This window comes from Vulpes vulpes, chromosome 10 (genome assembly GCF_048418805.1).
Source record: "Vulpes vulpes isolate BD-2025 chromosome 10, VulVul3, whole genome shotgun sequence".
NCBI lineage: Eukaryota > Metazoa > Chordata > Mammalia > Carnivora > Canidae > Vulpes > Vulpes vulpes.
Genome location: NC_132789.1, coordinates 78,493,204 through 78,511,190, shown reverse-complemented (window position 1 = coordinate 78,511,190; position 17,987 = coordinate 78,493,204). Strand labels below are relative to the sequence as shown.

The window sequence follows — 17,987 nt, the reverse complement described above, 5'->3', positions numbered from 1 at the left end:
CACCACCCAGGCACCCCAGCTGTGGGTTCTGTTAATCAATAAATATGAAATATGGTATTTTTAAACATACATAAGACAAGATTATATATTGGTCAGCTTACAAAAAAATACTATGCCCAGAGACTCACAAGAACCCAACCCTTTATTTCCTCTAGGATCAGTGTTCAATATTCACTAATTCCTTGTTTGCAGCAACTTAATAGACTCTACCTACCCTGAATAATAAGACTCAAGTCTGTGTAAACAGTGGGGGAAGGAAGAGGCAGATGCTTGGTGATGGTCTCCTAGATGATGAATAATAGAATGATTGCCAGTGGTTCTGAGCCAGACATGATATCTTATTAGAAGTAGTAACAATACTTTTAAGGGTTTAGAAAAGTACTGTGATATATAATCTTACTTATAGCCAGATGGAAACATTTTGAGTCTGATGTAATTATCTAACATTTCACAGATAGGAAAAAAGCAAACTCCAGGTCACTCAACAGATTAGTAGCACCCATGATTATTGATATTCAGTCTCTCATTCTTTCCAGGCTACCACTGGTACTTCACACCTTCAGGAATGTTTTCACCTTTATATAATCAGAATTACAAGACCATTCTGTAAAAGTTAGAACTTTACAGAAAACAGAAAGTTTTTAAAGCATTTTGTTATTTTATTTGGGCAACACTTACTTACCATTCATAGTGATCTCTTTACCTTAACTGCCATAAGTGAGTATCCTAATGCCTTGCTTCTTTGAGAAATAAATTTTTTCACATCTTAATATTTTGTAAGATTGAAATTTATCTTATAATCATTTTTGCATTGATAAAATATTTCTTAGATACGAAGGGAGGGAAGGAGAGGGAGAGGGGAAGGAAGGAAGCAAGCAAGTTCAACATCTTAAATCAGTAGTATTTTAGAATAAAGGAGAAACTGAAATAAGAGTAACTACTATTTACTGAGTGAGTGGCTAACATTTGTCAAGCATTGTACTGGGTGCTTTACATATATTACTTTTTTTTTTTTTTTTTAAGTGATCTCTACAGCCAACATATGGAACTCAAACTCTCAACCCCAAGATCAAAAGTCACATGCTCTATGTACTGAGCCAGCCAGGCGCTCCCATGTATTGCTCATTTAATCAGCACAAAAATGCTGTAGCTATTCTTATCCTCACATATCCATTTTAGAAAGGAGAAAGCTGCCAATCAAAGATTTGTAATTTGGCCAGTCACTTAGCTTTTAAGTGGAGGAAGCAGCCATGTTCCTCACACTATGCTGCCTTCCATTCTGGGAACAAATTCATATCTCATAAGGATGTGTAAACATAATATATCTCTGTTGAGAAATACACACTTAGCTCTCTATCCATTCTAGACTACTTAACTTGAAGCTATAGCTTTTCCCAGAATAATTCTTTGGGTTTATTTTTTTTCCTGGTAACTATACATCATCATTTAAAATTGTACCAAATTTTCCTGAGTCTTTCACCAATTTTCTGTAAGTTTTTAAATATTTGACAGAAATTTTTTGTATGTAGGCCTCTCCTATTTCATTTACATTTGATGTCCCATTTGTAATATACGCAGATATTTGCATATTACTATATAATAGTGAATTTCTGCCTCAGATTTGGCTAGTGAATTGAGTTTTTTTTGTTGTCGTTTTGTTTTTCTGTCTTACAGCTGATGGTTGCAGAGAAGAATGGAACAATCCGGTTTTATGATCTTTTGACTCAACAGGCTATTTTATCTCTTGAATCAGAACAGATGCCATTAATGTCAGCCCACTGGTGTTTAAAAAATACCTTCAAAGTTGGAGCTGTTGCAGGAAATGATTGGTTAATTTGGGATATTACTCGATCCAGGTACTTTCTTAGTATATTTATCTGTTGCTTACAAAAAAAGTCAGTGGCTATTGCTAAATGGTCCACAGAGCCATTCTTGTCTCCCTGAGCCTCACTGTAGAGCAGAAACAAGTCTCCTGCAGAAAGATCAGAGCTGTTGGTTCTTACATAACAGAGATATATGCCCAGGCTTTGCAGGTTTACAGATAGTAACTGAGGAAGAACAATGCAAAGGAAGAAATCTTTGATCTGAGCAATGTTTATGTTAAAAGAAGAAGAAAACCATTGACTCTGTTGAACAATGGTGTTCTATCATGGTTCTAAATCAGATCTATGTCTCTGTCATATTTCATTTATGTTAATCCAGTGCTTATTTGGAATTTTGTCACAGTTTAAGTACATTGGGCATTGTGTCCTTTAAAGAAAAAATACCGTTTAAACCTTAATTTAAGTTCCTCTACTTGAGACCAGCACATAAATTCATAAAATACAAAAATGTTATCTTTTAGTTATCCTCAAGATAAGAGACCTGTCCACATGGATCAAGCCTGTTTATTCAGGTAATGTACCATGTTTGTTGGAGTTATATTTGATGATTTTATTTTGTTACATGTTGTGCCACCATCTCAAATACTTTCCCAATCTTCTCCTTTGCATTGAGGTATTGGGGGCATGTTTGTTTTTGTGTTCCTTTTCTGATTTTTTTTTAATAGATGATTATTTTGCTTTCTTAACTACATCTTTGCTTTGGTCTTTTGGTCTGGGTGAGGGAGTGGTTTGTTTTCCAATATTTTCTTTGAAGAATTTTTTTTTCCTTCTTTGAAGAATTTTATAAAATACAAAACACATGGCCACTCCACTAATACCACTCCAACAATTTGGGTTATATACTTCCTTATAGTTTGTTCTGATAAAGATGTAAAGTGTAGGTGGGCCCGTGTTTATGCACGGGCCTGTGTTTATGCACTTAAAATCATGTAAACTTCATTATTATGCTTTAAATGAGAAAACAGTATATTTTGTATCTGTGACTTTTTTTCTACTTTAATATGTACATCTTAATCTTTCTCATTGATTTTTGCATAATATTCCATTGCATAAAGTAGTCATTAGGGTGCTTTTAATTTCAAATAACATGAAAACTACTAACGGAGACTAAAACCAGTAGTACATTTCTTACAACTCCAATAAAATTATAGGACTTGGGGACACCATCATTTTTTGTACACCTTATAAAAAAATATATTCAAGAAAATGTAAGAATGTCATAGATTGTAAGGTGCACTCTGATTTCAGAAATGTGAGCACATCACAGAGATGTAAAGGCTTCTGAAGGAGGCAGTCTCGAGGATTGGCTTTAGTAGGTCATCACTGCCAAGAGTTCAGCCCCCTCCCTCTCCATCCATCTACCACGGCCTGGCTTCGGGCTTGTTGCTTCACTGTCATGAGATGACTACCAGAGTTCCAGGCATCATAGCCTTGTACAAGCTTGTCCAAAGTACGAGGAGAGGAAGGAGCACTCTTCTCTTATTAGGAATTGTTCTCATTGCGTGTCATCCCTTGGGGTTGAACACACTGTCAGAATGTAGTTGGGGTTCAGTTAGCTTGAGAAAATGTCAGAAAGGCTATTGGACAACAACTAATGTCTGCCCATATAAAAATATTAACTTGACTTTAGCCTTTTCTCTTTTTCTTCTTTTTTGTTTGTTTTTTTTTTTTTCTTTTATGGTCAGAAAAATCCTTTGTTTTTTCTTATTATCTTCCCTTTTGCACTTATTACAGTACTAGGCATGTCACTGAAGCTATATTAATGCTTTTTGATTCATTAATTCACTGTATTTCAATGTCTGGGATATTTTGAAACTTAAATATTCAAATATCCAAATATTCTAGTTGTTTGTATTCATCCCAAGGAGTTTAAATGCATGAATTTATCACTAATTTTATAACGAATGTCAATGAGAACGTTAAATTTTTTTTTAATGTATTGCACTGTGAAATATTTTATATTTGTCTGATGCCTTGTTTATATCTCCTACCACACTGCTAGCCCTTTGGTTATAAGAACTGCTAACTTTGTGTAACTTTGGAACCTAACAAAGTGGCACATGGTAATAAGCGTTTAATAAATATTCACAGAATGAGAAAATATTTATAGCTAACTTCCCTGAAATTTCCAGTCCAGTTGTAAAGCTGTATTAACAAATTTAGACTTACAAAACTATCGGTTTTGTGCAAAAAGGAATAACTTGTTTAGAAAAGCTTATAGTTATCTCTAAGATACTAAGCATATTTTTGTCTTTCCTCAGGTGGTCCACAATTAATGAGAACTTGTTTGCAACCACTGGTTATCCTGGCAAAATTGCAAGTCAATTTCAAATTCATCATTTAGGACACCCTCAGGTAATTTAGGAGTTGTTTTGTGGCATGTGTTTTTAAATGTGTGTTTTTTACTTTTTTACTCATAGCCCCAAATTTGTAATGTGTAACTAAACACATTTATGAATGTCTTATCATAAAAAAAAGAAAAAGAAAGCATTTTTTGATGTTTAAATTGCTGGTGGTAACAGACTTGTTGCCATTATTCATGTAAGAAGCATTTTATTTCTTTTTTCATTGAAATATAATAATTTTGCTTGCTTGGTTTAGGCTACAAAAATGTTTGAGTCTAAGCTACAACAGTTTTCATAGGTTATTTGTATCCTTCATTCTAGCCAGCTGCAAACAAATAATGTGTGTGTTTCACCTATGAGGAAGCAAATTTTTAATTCTCTTTCCACTATGTTAACCAAAAACAATTTATCGATGCATTTCTTGTTTTTGAAGGGTAGTTTTACTTATCAACTTTGGTGATTTATTAAGTTTAATTCTTCATGTATTTTGTAGCCTGTCCTCATTGGTTCTGTAGCCGTCGGATCTGGTCTTTCCTGGCATAGAACTCTCCCACTGTGTGCAATTGGAGGAGACCACAAGTTGTTGTTTTGGGTAACTGAAATGTAGAACAAATTTTCTCTGTACCTTAGATACATAAACTCTGTATTTTTAATACATATTTTGAAGAATTTCTTATTTTTATATCAAATATACTGTACGCTCTAGAAATGTCCCAGTTGCTTCTGTTAAATAAAATAATGGTTTGAAAAATCATTTTCCTTCTCTGTTCTGTGTTTCTGTGCGTGCGTGTGTGTATATATATGTGTATATATATATATATACACACACACATATATAAACACATATGTACACATAACACACACATACATTTTTTTAAATCATCTTTTAAGACTATAATTGACTCAGCAGCTCTGGAAAAGAGATGACTAAGGAAGCATATGTATTTGTGATTTTTCAGAGGATTATCCAAAGTATATCCTGTCCTCTATACTTGAAATATATACTGCTTTCCTAATTCTCAGAGACACAAACATTTACAAAAGGTAAAGGTCTTTCATTTCAGTGTTACTCTGGAAGTGGTTCCATGTATATGTGTGGGTGTATGCATTTTTGTTAGCAGTCTGTATGTGTAAGGCTCTTACAATTTCTCAGTAATTATAAAAGATTATTATTCAATTTAATATAAAGAATGATTTTCATTTTTTAAAAATGTGATCAATTTACTCAACCCTGTTTACTATATGCAGATTTCTTTTGACTAGACATCTCAACATTCTTAGAAGTTCTATCTGGTGTATAGAATAAAGATAACCTTGAAATATAGATTATAATTTACTATCTTGACAGCCTCTGCCTTTTATGAATCTTCACCATTTTTACCCCAGAAACTGAAATGTTTTTGAGATGATACCTAGTGTCAGTAGAACTCTTCACCGTCTCAAAATCCTTGAAATTATCATTATGCAAGGCAGCCATATCATGTTTCTGGGACACATCATGTTGTAATCTGAAGAGTATAAGATTATAGTTCTGTTTATCAGTCAAGTATAGAAAAAAATTGATTCCTACAAACTCTGCGGCTGTGTGAGTTAATACCCTCTACAACTGCATTTCCTCTTGTAAAATGGAACTAGGAGTCACTGTCTCGTGGAGTTATTGTGAGGGTTAAGTTAACATGAATAAAAACACCTCTGATGGTCTACCTCATGGTTCAGGGATTTGTAGGTATTATTAATTTATTTCAGAGATGTACAGTTCTTATTTTTGAGGAATTTAGGTGTTATATTTACTTAATAATGCCAATGAATTTTTTTACTCAAGTGTTTTATTATTCATAAGATGTCTTATAATACATATCTTATGGAATCAAGAAAATTAGCTTTAAGAGACAAATGTTGCAGATAATTTTAATGCAATAAATTTTGTAATTATGTAGATGTTTGGTATAAACTGTTACTGCTTAAAGTACAGATGACAAAAGTGCATAGCATAACAATTTCCAAGTCAGTTATTTGATACAATAAAATATTACCAAATAGTAGGAATAGTTTACCCTTTCATAAGCAGATTGAAACTTAAGACAAAGAGCAGGGAATTTTTATATACTTCCTTTTAACAATCTCTGTGATGGAACAGAGAACCCTCAATAGCATTAGGATAGGCAAAAGAATTTGTAAAAATTTGTCATTTCAGGATGTGTCCCCAAAATAAGGGGTACATATTGAGATGACAGATTGAGCCAGTGTATTTGAAAATTGTTTTATCCTCAGGAAAGTTGACTTAGTAATTGAATGGGTTGTGATTATAATGGAGATTGAAAAGGTACGTTGGCCTTGTATTTTGGTTGTTTAGGAAATGGGAATGAAAGCTTACCCAAAAATAATTTGTCTGAAGAAGTAACCTAATAAGACTACAATGTGTTAAGGGAAGCTGTCCTGGGAAAAGATAGCCCACAGGGGTCCTATAAGGACCAAATTTGTGGATTTATGCTAACGAGGTGGGAAGTGTTACCCTTAAAATGAGAAAATGGTTGTTTCATTTGTAAATTAATATGATGACTCTGGTGACACTAAAGTCTCAAGAAATGAGAGGGATATCTTTACCTCTTAGCTTCAGGAACAGTATTCAGGTTATCCTGAATAAGCATTTGTTAAATTTTACCGTGTCCAGTTACTTTAAATGATGTAATGGCATTCTTTTTCCTTAGAAAACTTTGTTCTTGGTAAACTATGTTTAAATTAGACTAACACAGGAGGCAGTATTTAATGAAAAATTTTTATTGGGCATAACTTCTAATTCCTGATAAATAACATGAGTTCTGATTTTGTGTATGTGTATGTATCCCATACACATTTTTAGTTTTTCCATGTTTCTGTATATCTAAGAGGACTTCTGTTGAAAATAAGTTTTCCTGAGGATTGCTTCACTTACAAACATTGTAGAAAGAAAAAAAGTTATGTTGTAAAACTTATATTATTTAGGATTATTGAAGCAAAAGTCGGGATATCACAAATCTGCAAGATGTCAGAACTAAATCCCACTCTTTCAAAATGATGGGATCATAAGTCCTATTTTATTTTTATGATTTGGCTTGTACACCGTGAATATTTCAATGTCTCTCCCATGCCAAAACACAAAATCACACACCCATGCACTCCAATTTGTTTCTTTGGTAATTTGTGACTACATATTGACACTGACCTAGAAATGTTCCTGTTGCTGTTTTAAATCTCATGTCAGTGAAGAAGAAATTGAAATCTGGTTTGCACATTTGTGTCTGGTTTTTTGTAATTGTCCAAAATCTGACATTATCCCAGAAATGCTGATTGGGAAGTTATGAGACAGTATTGTGCCCAAGACTGATTTCTGAGGAGAGAACAAGTATTTGCTCCAGATTATTCCCCATGTTTTCCTGTAGCTCTAAAAGTTAAACTCAACCCAACTTTATATGAAACCCGTAATAGCCTTAGTTTTGAGCCCAAATAAAATTACAAAGTAAAAATCACCATTATGACGGTCCATTTCCACATATTCCTCATGAGAGCATAGTCAAGTCCTCAGAAGCAACATTCTGTTCCAATAGATCTTTATCAAGCTGTCGGTGTGCTCAGTAACAGGGACAGGAGAGAACACTCTGTTTCTTTAATCTAACACCTTGCTGATTCAAAAACATTTACTTTAACAGGCATTGGGAAAGAATTCCAAAACATCTAACATTTGTTTCTAATTATAAATTTAAAGAAATATGCCTTGTAAACCATAGGTAGAAGTTTTCTTTTGTTGTTGGTATTAACATGACCTTAATTTATAGCAACCATGTGTCAACTAAGTACAGTAACACAACAAAATGATTAGGATATCGGCTTTGAAGATCTAATTTCACAAAAGGAAAAACAAACACACATTTGACGACATATCCATTACTCAGATTCGACATAACCAATTTCTTTCGCATGCATGGACACAGACTTCATGGGAAATCAAAAGCACTGAATTTCCTTTCTGACCTTTTCAGCTGTTCTTTGAACTACCTTAGTAAAAACAATTGTTATGGGACTCTCTGGGTGGCTCAGTGGTTTAGCTCCTGCCTTCGGCCCAGGGTGTAATCCTGGAGTCCTGGGATCGAGTCCCACATTAGGCTCCTTGCATGTGTCTCTGCCTGTGTGTGTGTGTATGTGTGTCTTTCATGAATAAATAAATAAAATCTTTAAAAAAAAAAAAACAATAGTTGCTTGTATTTAGGATCAAGTTACATTTGCCTGGAAATTTCTTTGGATAGACCTAATTCTGTTTAACTTCTGTGTTTGTTATATTGCTATTTGCCTTCTCAACTAATTTTTAACAGAATACTCTTACCTTGGGACTTGTAACACTCATGTAAGCTTATAAAATCCATACGAACAATGGTAAGTAGAAGGAGAGGCCACCAGGTTTCTCAGCCTTTGCAAACAATTTGAGTAACCCCATAGATACAAGGATGTATAAAATAAGCATTTCTACCAATTGCATTTTCAATGCTAGAATGAGTTGGCTCCCTGTTTCCTTTCTTTACAGTAAAAGACAATAAATGCTGCTGGTATCTTTGCTCCTAATGGTGGTTAAACACAAAACTTTGATCTTTCTTATAAACACAGCTGTTGTCCTATTACTGAGCCAAATTCAGACAAGATTAGACTCTGGCCAAAATCACAGTTAATCTCTGCAACCATCTCAAGAGCTTTCTAATGCTGTTTTAGGAAATCTCTATTTTTGAGACAGTGTATAAAGGAAATAAGCCCCAGAAAACTAACCTCTAAGTATGCCAGAGGCAACTAGTTATAAATTATGCCACAGTGATAAAGAATTGGAGGCTGACTAAACAAATTAATTCATTTTGGTTCATTATCACTTAGACCTATGAAACTGTAAGAAATGACTTTGTTAGTTGACATTAGTCTAAGCCAGACCAGTAGAGGTTATTTTTTAAAGAACTTCTTTCTACCATCTTTTCTTAGTCAATGTGTCTTTGGTCAGTTGCTAGTTCCTCCTTCCACTAGTACTAATGAAATCTAGGTGTTTATTACCGATAAAATAACTCAGGTATATTTTATAGTAATTATTGTAGAATAGCTCACTTTGGTTTTCAGACCACAAAAAAAAAAAAAATGTTTTTTGTTGTTGTTTTGTTTTCATTAAGTTTAGACTTTGGAATTTAAAATACTTTGCCAAATGATATGTCGGGCTAATTCTCATGAGAGTTGGACACTAGGGCCTCAAGCTGTTGTGAACAGCTAATATGGCATTTCTCCCCAATTGCCTGTTCCAAGGAGAAATCTGTGGGAGTATCCCCCACCTGAAAAGTATAGGACTCTAGTAAGATTTCCTTGGCACTTATTTTGAGCAAGTACAGGACCCAATTATATATATATAATATATATAATTGGGTCCTGTACTTATATATTTCTGTATATAATATATAATAAATATATATAATTGGGTCCTGTACTTATATACCTGTATATTATATATAATATATAATTATAATTATATAATATATAATTATATATTATATAATTATATATATATATTTAATTGCTTCAGAAGTCTTGCCCCATCCTTGACTTACCTGACAAATACATTAGGCCCCAAAGCCCATGGAGTAATTCTAGATTCTGTCAGTGTTTTTGACCTAGTCTTTTTCCCATGATTCCACCCACCTGCCACAATTACTAAGCTATGTTCACCGGTGTATATAATCTTTTCAAAACCCTGGGTTGTTGCTTCCCAAGGTGTTGATGGCAAATGGAAGAGTATGGAATTATTGCAAGGGTTTCTCAATATTGTATTCATAATCACCACTACCAAAATCCTCTTTTACCTTGGAAGCCATGACCTCTTGGGGTCTTGAGATGATATAAACAGCCCCAAAAATCAAACTTGCCCACACAATTCTAGCAGATGTTGATTTCATGTGTTTTGTCAATGGTCTCTTCCTCCCCCCAAAATACCATGCACAGGCCGTAGGAGGAATGAGCCTGCCAGTGAATGCTTCTCTCCAATTCAACAAGTATCTTTGAAGACCTCATTCAGAAATCTTTTTTTTTTTTAAAGATTTTATTTATTCGTGAGAGACACAGCGAGAAAGAGGCAGAGACACAGGCAGAGGGAGAAGCAGGCTCCATGAAGGGAGCCTGACGTGGGAATCGGTCCCGGGTCTCCAGGATCACACCCTGGGCTGAAGGCGGCGCTAAACCACTGAGCCACCGGGGCTGCCCTCATTCAGAAATCTTGAGAGAGTTAAGAAGGTCTCAGATATATCAAGGTGTTGTGTCCATCATCTTGATATTATGTGACCTCCAGGTTTGGCCCTGGAGTTCAAATAAAAGTCAGAATAACAATTCCAGTCTACGAGGTATATAAAAGACTTTCTTCTAAGGTAGGGCATATTATAGGAAAACTAATAGAACCTAACCTGGAAAATAAAGGGAAGCAAACTACTATTTTGAATGAATATTTGAAATTTTAAGATGGATTTCCCAATATAGTTCACCCATTTCCATTTCACATTCCTATTTTAAATCCTCAACAATATGTATATATTCACTCAGTGAATACTAAATATCCAGCCACAATTATCTGGGGTTCCTCAAAATTTTTTTCTATTAAAAAGGGCTTATTATACTGGAAAATATTGTGAATCACTTACTTTCCTAGACTGACTGGCTCATACCTTCTGGCCCAGTCATTTTTTAAAGGATAATAGCAAAGGTTCTAACATGGTCATTTTGGACTCTAGAAACAAGGCTACAGGAAGAAATGTTGATGTTGAACTTCCAGAGTAGTGTTAAGTGATTTTATGTGGTTATGATTCAAAATAACCTGACCGCTTTAAGAAGTCCAGGTGCTGAGTCATTTACTAAAAGAGCCAGAGGAGGTTAATTAGAAGCAGCTGATAGTGGCATCATCCCCTGCTTTTCTTTTTTTTTTTTTTTTTTTTTTTTAATAAATGGAGAGGGTTATTCTATGAAGAGAACAGAGTGCTATAAAAGGTGTACAAAGCTAAGCAAAGACTCATGATTGAGGCCTACTCATTTATACCCCCACCAATGAGGGAAAAACTGACTCGGTGAATTCAAAGTAAGATACCTTGACAATATAGAAATTGTTAACAGTTACATCTAAAAAGAGAGACTGGGTAACATTTTTCCCTCTTATGCTGTTTGCTTTATGTTTTCTGATAAATATTTCATTTTTTTAAATAAACTCTTAAACAGCAAATGTTAACCAACATGCATATAGCTCTTAGATTACACAAGGCAGTGTAAGGAAAGGGAAACTGGCCTCTGATCTCAACGAAATTGCAGAGGTTGGCCATGTCACATGGTCACGAAAAAGATAACAGTAGCATGTGCTAGGAATTAATGAGTAATGAAAGCAAGAGTGTTGTAAGGATTGAAGGAAGAGGAGTGGCTTCCTCTTCAAAAGTAGGAAAGTTAAGACACTTGGAATTCTTGGAGCATCAGTTCCTCTGAAGGGGGGGTGAAGTGCTTCAGGGGTTGCTGAGCAGAAGGTTTGAGAGTGTGGAGGGGTAGTAATTACACACACCCCTGTCCAAATACCCTCCCCTGGCTTGCAGAGCCAGGGGTAATAGTTTCAGCAAGGCTCCTTCCCCTCTGATCACTTCTTCAGAAATTGAATGAGACTCCAGACTCAGATGTGAGGTGCCTTGCTGAAACTATTACCTAAAATCCACATACTGAAAGGTGAGTGTTCTGTTTTCTTAGATTCTGTATTTATCTTTTTAGCAGCCATTCATCACAGGACCAATTATATTAATGTATAATATACATTTTTTTCCTGTATTCTTGCAGCTCTGGCATTTGTGGCCTTGCAGACCCTGAGAGACACCAATCTCCCATAACTAGCTAATTCCTAAGAAGAGTAAACTACTTGCCTTGGAAGTACATTGTTTCATACACAAACCAAGCAATCTGGAGCCCATTAGCCCCAACAACCTCCTCATCTAACTCGTATGCCCAGCAGTATTCCTGTCCTGTACCTACCCAGAGCCGGGTACACACAGCAAGGGACAGCGCAGATGTCTCGGAGCTCAGCGGAAGACTTCAAACTGCTTCCCCTGCCCTGCCTTTCCCACTGACACACCAGTAAAGACTCTGGCCTCTGCCTTCATCCAGCTCCCGCCTCTCTGTCTGCCTCCTTCCCCAGCTCCGCTGTTTCCGCTATGGCCACGTGGCGTGCTGTGCCCTTCTCTGGGGAAATGTAGCATCACTCTGTCATCACTTAGTTACTCCTATAAATTAAAACCGGTGGGTACAAACCACCGGTGAGAGCACCCCCCTCCAAGACTCATCAAAGGAAGCAGGATCCTCACCAGGCTATAAGCCATCTTCCTGGGGACGGGGACCCCTCTTAAGGTAGCTTTCCAGAGGCAATCCAGCGACCCACGTAGAGGATATAAGCCTACAACCCAATTGGCTTAACCAAGTCCCATTTCACAATCTGTAAGATACATAAGTGATGGGAGCAGAGGGGGGAATAGGGGACATTGGACTTCATTTTCCCGCTCATCCAAAGCAACACTGCACCCCTCTAACTGCTCATCCTGAACCAAGCAGGAAGAGATGCAGAAGAAAAACTGGCACCCTGTTCTCATGGTTTTGCCTACCTAAGAACTTATGATAAAATTAAATTATTTTCTAGCGATCTGCTATGATAACAAAGTTCACTGCCGAAACATCCTCAAGGTTTTTTTATTAAATAGATACATGTGGGTGGTACATTTAGTCTCTGCCCTTTGGAACCAGTATTCATTCCAATCTACTTGTTTTGCCTCCAAAATGCACCACAGCACATGGAATGTAATCCATCTCCGCTGGAAACCCGGAGGAAGGGGTACGCGGCAGAAGATTCCCACTAGCTGGCTGGGACTTGTAGCCACCGGTTGTTTCTGGTCGCCCTGGCAATCCAGTCACTAAGCTGTGACTGGCACTGCTGTCAGGAGCCACGGGTGACTCATGAACAGTAATCGCCAGGGATCCCGGGAGGCAGAGAAAAGCTGCCACTCTTCTTTCTGTTAACCAGAAATCACATCCAGCCTTTGGTGTTTTAAGAAAGCAAACTGCTCTGAAAAAAAAAAAAATTGTCAATCGGGCAACTGAGAGCAGGCTCATGTCTCTGTGATTCTAGACTATAGCTGTCCTTGCCTGCTGCTTACATATAACCCATGTAACCAGGAAGGCACGATCGGGGTTGGTTCTCCTCTGCTCAAGGTAAGCTGGTTCAGTGGGTTTACGCAGAATTAGGGTGCTGGCCTAAATCAAAGATCCATGGAAGATCAAGTAAGGTGGAAGCACAGGGGCATTAGGCCCAAGAATCACTTGACAGATACTTAAAGATTTTCTTTAGGTCACAACCCCTGCCCTGAATCAATGGTCTAGTAGGGCATTCAGGCAAACAAGTGAGTCTAGAATGTGCCACGATAACATAACACAGAAGACACTGTGCAAGCATATATTCAGAGGTACACTGAGTCCAGCATTGGTGGATCAGGGAAAGCTTCTCCTGGGAGAGGATGATAAAGTTTCTGCTACCATTTAGGAGATGGAAAGATGTGAGAAAGCCTGTCACATCTGTGCTAATAAAAAGTGACCAGATAAAATAAAAAATATTTTTCCATGGGTTGTTAGAAAGCAGTGGGTGGAATAAGACCTTAGTGAACTAAATTCTACAGAGAAGTCTGGGTCTAGGGGGATGGAAGTGTGTAGAGAGCTGTCGCATTACCCTGCTCAGGGAGGTCTGGTCTAGCTACGGGTGGGAGAGGAACAAGCCTGTGACACTCTGAGGGACTCTGCAGAGTCAAGAAGAAACCAGCTGAGATTTTTTGCCAACAGTATAAGCTGGTGGGACAGACTTGGGCCTGGAAGGACCCCAACCCCCCCCCCCAAAAAAAATTCACTTGGGCCTCCATCCCACTCCCTAAGATTGTTAAGATAGCAGTAGTAGAAGGAAATACGTCTGGTAAGTAAAGACAACACTAAAAGTCTTGCACATTCTCATGGGTTTAGAGTCCTAGGCCTTGCTGAAGTTGAACACAAAGGTGAGCCAAAATGTTCTGACACCATAGACCATTCCCCTCCAACTCAGACACTGACAAGATCAAAGAGTTCCACTCTTCACAGGAGGTCAGGAGTTGGGCTAACTGCAAGGGAATGCAGTCTGATTAAAACTAGAGCCCAGCACCAGTTCAACTCAATGTGTGAAGTATCTGAAGGCTCAGTTCTTCACTTAATTTCCACTGTTCCTTTTTTTTTTTTCTCACAAGGTCCAGAATAAAAATTAAAAATATGTGACATCCCAAAACAGAGGAAAAAGAACCCATAGTCAAACCTAAAAGAAGCAGACATATAGGTGAACCAGATACTGGAATCATTAGATAAGAATTTGAAAGTAACAGGGGTGCCTGGGTGGCTCAGGGGTTGAGCGTCTGCCTTTGGCTCAGGTCGTGATCCTGGGGTCCCAGGATCGAGTCCCACATCAGGCTTCCCACAGGGAGCCTGCTTCTCCCTCTGCCTGTGTCTCTGTCTCTCTGTGTGTGTGTCTCATGAATAAATAAATAAAATCTTTTTAAAAAGTTGAAAGTAACAATTATAAATTTGTTTTTAAAAATATACGGGGAGGGGCGCCTCAGTTGGTTAAGCATCTGACTCTTTGATTTCAGCTCAGGTCATGATCTTAGGATTGTGAGATCAAGCCAGGCATGGGGCTCTGTGCTGGGCATGAAACCTGGTTGAGATTTCCTCCCCCTCTCCCTCTACCCCTCCCTCCTCTCTCTCTCTCTCTCTCTTAAAAAAAAAAAAAAAAAATATATATATATATATATATATGTGTGTGTGTGTGTGTGTGTGTGTGTGTGTATACATAGACACACAGGGAAAGATGGGAGATAGGTGCAAGAAATTTAATTTTTTTTAAGATTTTACTTATTCATGAGAGGCAGAGAGAGAGAGAGAGAGAGAGAGGGAGAGGCAGAGACACAGGCAGAGGGAGAAGCAGGCTCCATGCAGGAAGCCCGACATGGGACTCGATTCCGGGTCTCCAGGATCACACCCCCAGCTGAAGGTGGTGCTAAGCCGCTGAGCCACCGGGGCTGCCCGTTGCAAGGAATTTTAGGAGAAAAACAGAAACTCCTAAAAATGGACATTTTAGAACTGAAGAATCTAGAATCAAAATTTATTGGATGAGTAGTTTCATAATAAATTGAACCCTAGAAAACAAAGTCTCAGTGAGCTTGAAGATAGGTTGATAAGAATTATCTATTCTGGAGCATGGGGAGAAAAAAAAGCAGAGCATCAATGAACTGTGGACAGTACTAAGCAATCTAACATACATGTATCTTGGAGTCCCAGAAAAAAGAAACATGACAAAAAAATCTTTTTTTTGAAAAATTAATGGCTAAAAAAACCTTCCAAAATTTTGATTTAGAACATCAAACCACAGATCTGAGAAGCCCAGCAAACTTAAAGAAGGATGAACACAAAGAATATTACATCCAAGTACCTTGTAGTCAAAGTGCTGGGAAGCAAGGATAAAGGAGGCAGCAGACAAGTAAGCAGGGGCAGGGGCGGGGGCAGGGGGGTGGGGGACAAGGGGCAGGCCACAGGCAGGGGACACAGTGCGTTTAAGGCCCACAGCAATTTCCGGTTTCAAGAATTTAGAGATGTTCCAGGGTAGGGAGTTAAAAGGAAAGAAGAGTGGGAAGCGAGGTTGGAGAGGTGAGCAAGAGCCAGGCCCAGGCTGCGGGACAGTACACTGAGGGCAATGAGGAGCTAAACCACATCCCGGGACGAACAGCTACGGGGCCGCAGGTGCTGAGGCTGGAGGTACACAGATGGGGCAGGAGAGGCCACTGCAGGATCCCGGGAGGCAGAGCACGTCGGAAGGTGACATGCGGCCTGAAGGTCACCTGAGCCTTTCGGGCAGATTGAAGAGCAGACCAGGAGCTGAAGGCGCGCAGCTTGATGAATACTTAAGCACAGCGGAGGATGGAGTAAAGGGTGACGGTGCAGCTCGGCAGCTTCTCCGGGGCTGCCACCAGCGCCCCTCATTACCTTGTGCCCAATAATGACTGTCCTCAAACACAGTCCTGATCTTGCCACTCCCATGCTCAGAGCTCCCCCAGGGGTCCCCTCAGGCCTCTGCCTCAAGTCTTCCCGCCTGCCCACCTTCCCTGGAGAGCCAAAGCCCTTACAGCGGACCACGAGGCTCCCCATAATCTGTCCCCACACGAGTTTTATCTCCTCCAGTTCCCCACCTTGCTCACTGTGCTTCAGCCACACTGGCTTCCAGGCTGAGATGGCGCTTAGACATATCAGTGCGGGAAACTCCAGGGGTTGGGAAAATGGCAAGGGACCGACAAAGGAAAGACAAATGGCCAGAGAGATGAGAGGGAAGTCATGAAAGAGTGAATCATGTCTCTCTCCTGCTCAGAATTGTTAACGGCCTCCAGCACCTACAGAAGAAACTTTGTGACATCTCCGTTTAGAATAAAGGTGTGTGTGTGTGAGGTATAAAATGCAGATTTCTAGTCTCACCCCCAGAGGTGCTTGTTTTTCTAAGGTTAGTCCCTGGAATGCATTTTAAGAAGTCCTGACCGCTCCCAAATAGCTGATACAGGTGGTCCACGGATCACACCTCAGAGAAACCTGGAGTCTACTATCAAATGTGGCATAAAAGGCCCTTAATGAGCTGTTCTACTTCTCCTGACTCCTTTCTTACCATTCTCCATTTCTGGAATTTTTTTTTTTTTTTCTCCAACAGAATCAAGCAGCTTCACGTCTTCCCTACATACCATACACAACCCAGGACTCTGTGGCTTTGTAGAAAAGTCCACCCCCAACTGTTTGTCTGCATCAACTCCACTCAAGTACCTGCTAAAAGGCTATCTTCTCTGGTTTCCTCAGATTTAGGAGCACCTGTTATCTGCAGTGTCCCTACAAGTACGGGGCTACACACACCCACGTGGGTGCAGATGCACAGCTTTCTCGGCGCTGTTAGCACTTCTGTCTAGATGCAGCACTTCTGGACTCCGTGTGTCTGCCCTCAACTATAGGTTTTCTGAAGTGAGCCACTATTTCTGCATCTTTTCAGTACTGAGTGTCCTGGCTGGTGCACAGAAAGGGCTCCAAGATTGGTTTGGTGGCTGTCCTGGGTCCTACAGGTGCGGAGCTGCACGGTTAACGTGTGAGCCAACATCTTCAAATCCCTGATGCCAAGGTCGGTCTCGGAGTCTGTATGTCGTACGTTTCCGACGATCGAAGCGGCTGTCCTCTCCGTTAGTGTATGCCTCCCTCGTAGCGTCTGACTTTGTATCTCACGTTCTAAAGCCCCAAGGAAACCAGTTCCGTCTCCTCCTTCGGGGCATAAAGAAACCCCTTCAGGGCAAGCAGGCTCAATATCTGCATTCCCCACAGGACCGAGGCGAGCACCCGACACTTCCCAGGATTTTTTAAATGTACATATTTTTTATTTCCGAACGACTTAGCTATTTACCCGACGGTGGAGGGAAGCAGGGGTAACCCCACACGCTCCGCCCCCTTCCTAAGATCCCCCAGCTAACGCCGCGGTCTGGTCCTACCCCGCGCCGTGCGTCTGACGTCACAGCCCAGACTTGAACTACCAATCCCAGAATGCCGTGCAAAGAGGCGGGCTCTCCGGGAGCGGTCGCGTGATTGGCGGGCGGCGGTGTTTCCTTCCGGTGGG

General features: G+C 39.1%; 1 protein-coding gene across 2 annotated transcripts in view; it reads left to right on the top strand.

Annotated features, from left to right (window-relative positions):
• The window catches only part of NUP37 (nucleoporin 37), a 41,854-nt gene extending 36,872 nt beyond the window's left edge, over positions 1 to 4,982 (top strand). For both annotated transcript variants that reach the window (XM_026013066.2, XM_026013067.2), the window contains 4 exons: positions 1,675 to 1,856; positions 2,345 to 2,395; positions 4,145 to 4,238; positions 4,722 to 4,982. In XM_026013066.2, the coding sequence (XP_025868851.1) occupies positions 1,675 to 1,856; positions 2,345 to 2,395; positions 4,145 to 4,238; positions 4,722 to 4,835 (441 nt within the window). In that variant the 3' untranslated portion in view covers positions 4,836 to 4,982. The remainder of the gene's footprint in view (positions 1 to 1,674; positions 1,857 to 2,344; positions 2,396 to 4,144; positions 4,239 to 4,721) is intronic.
• Positions 4,983 to 17,987: the final 13,005 nt, after the last annotated feature.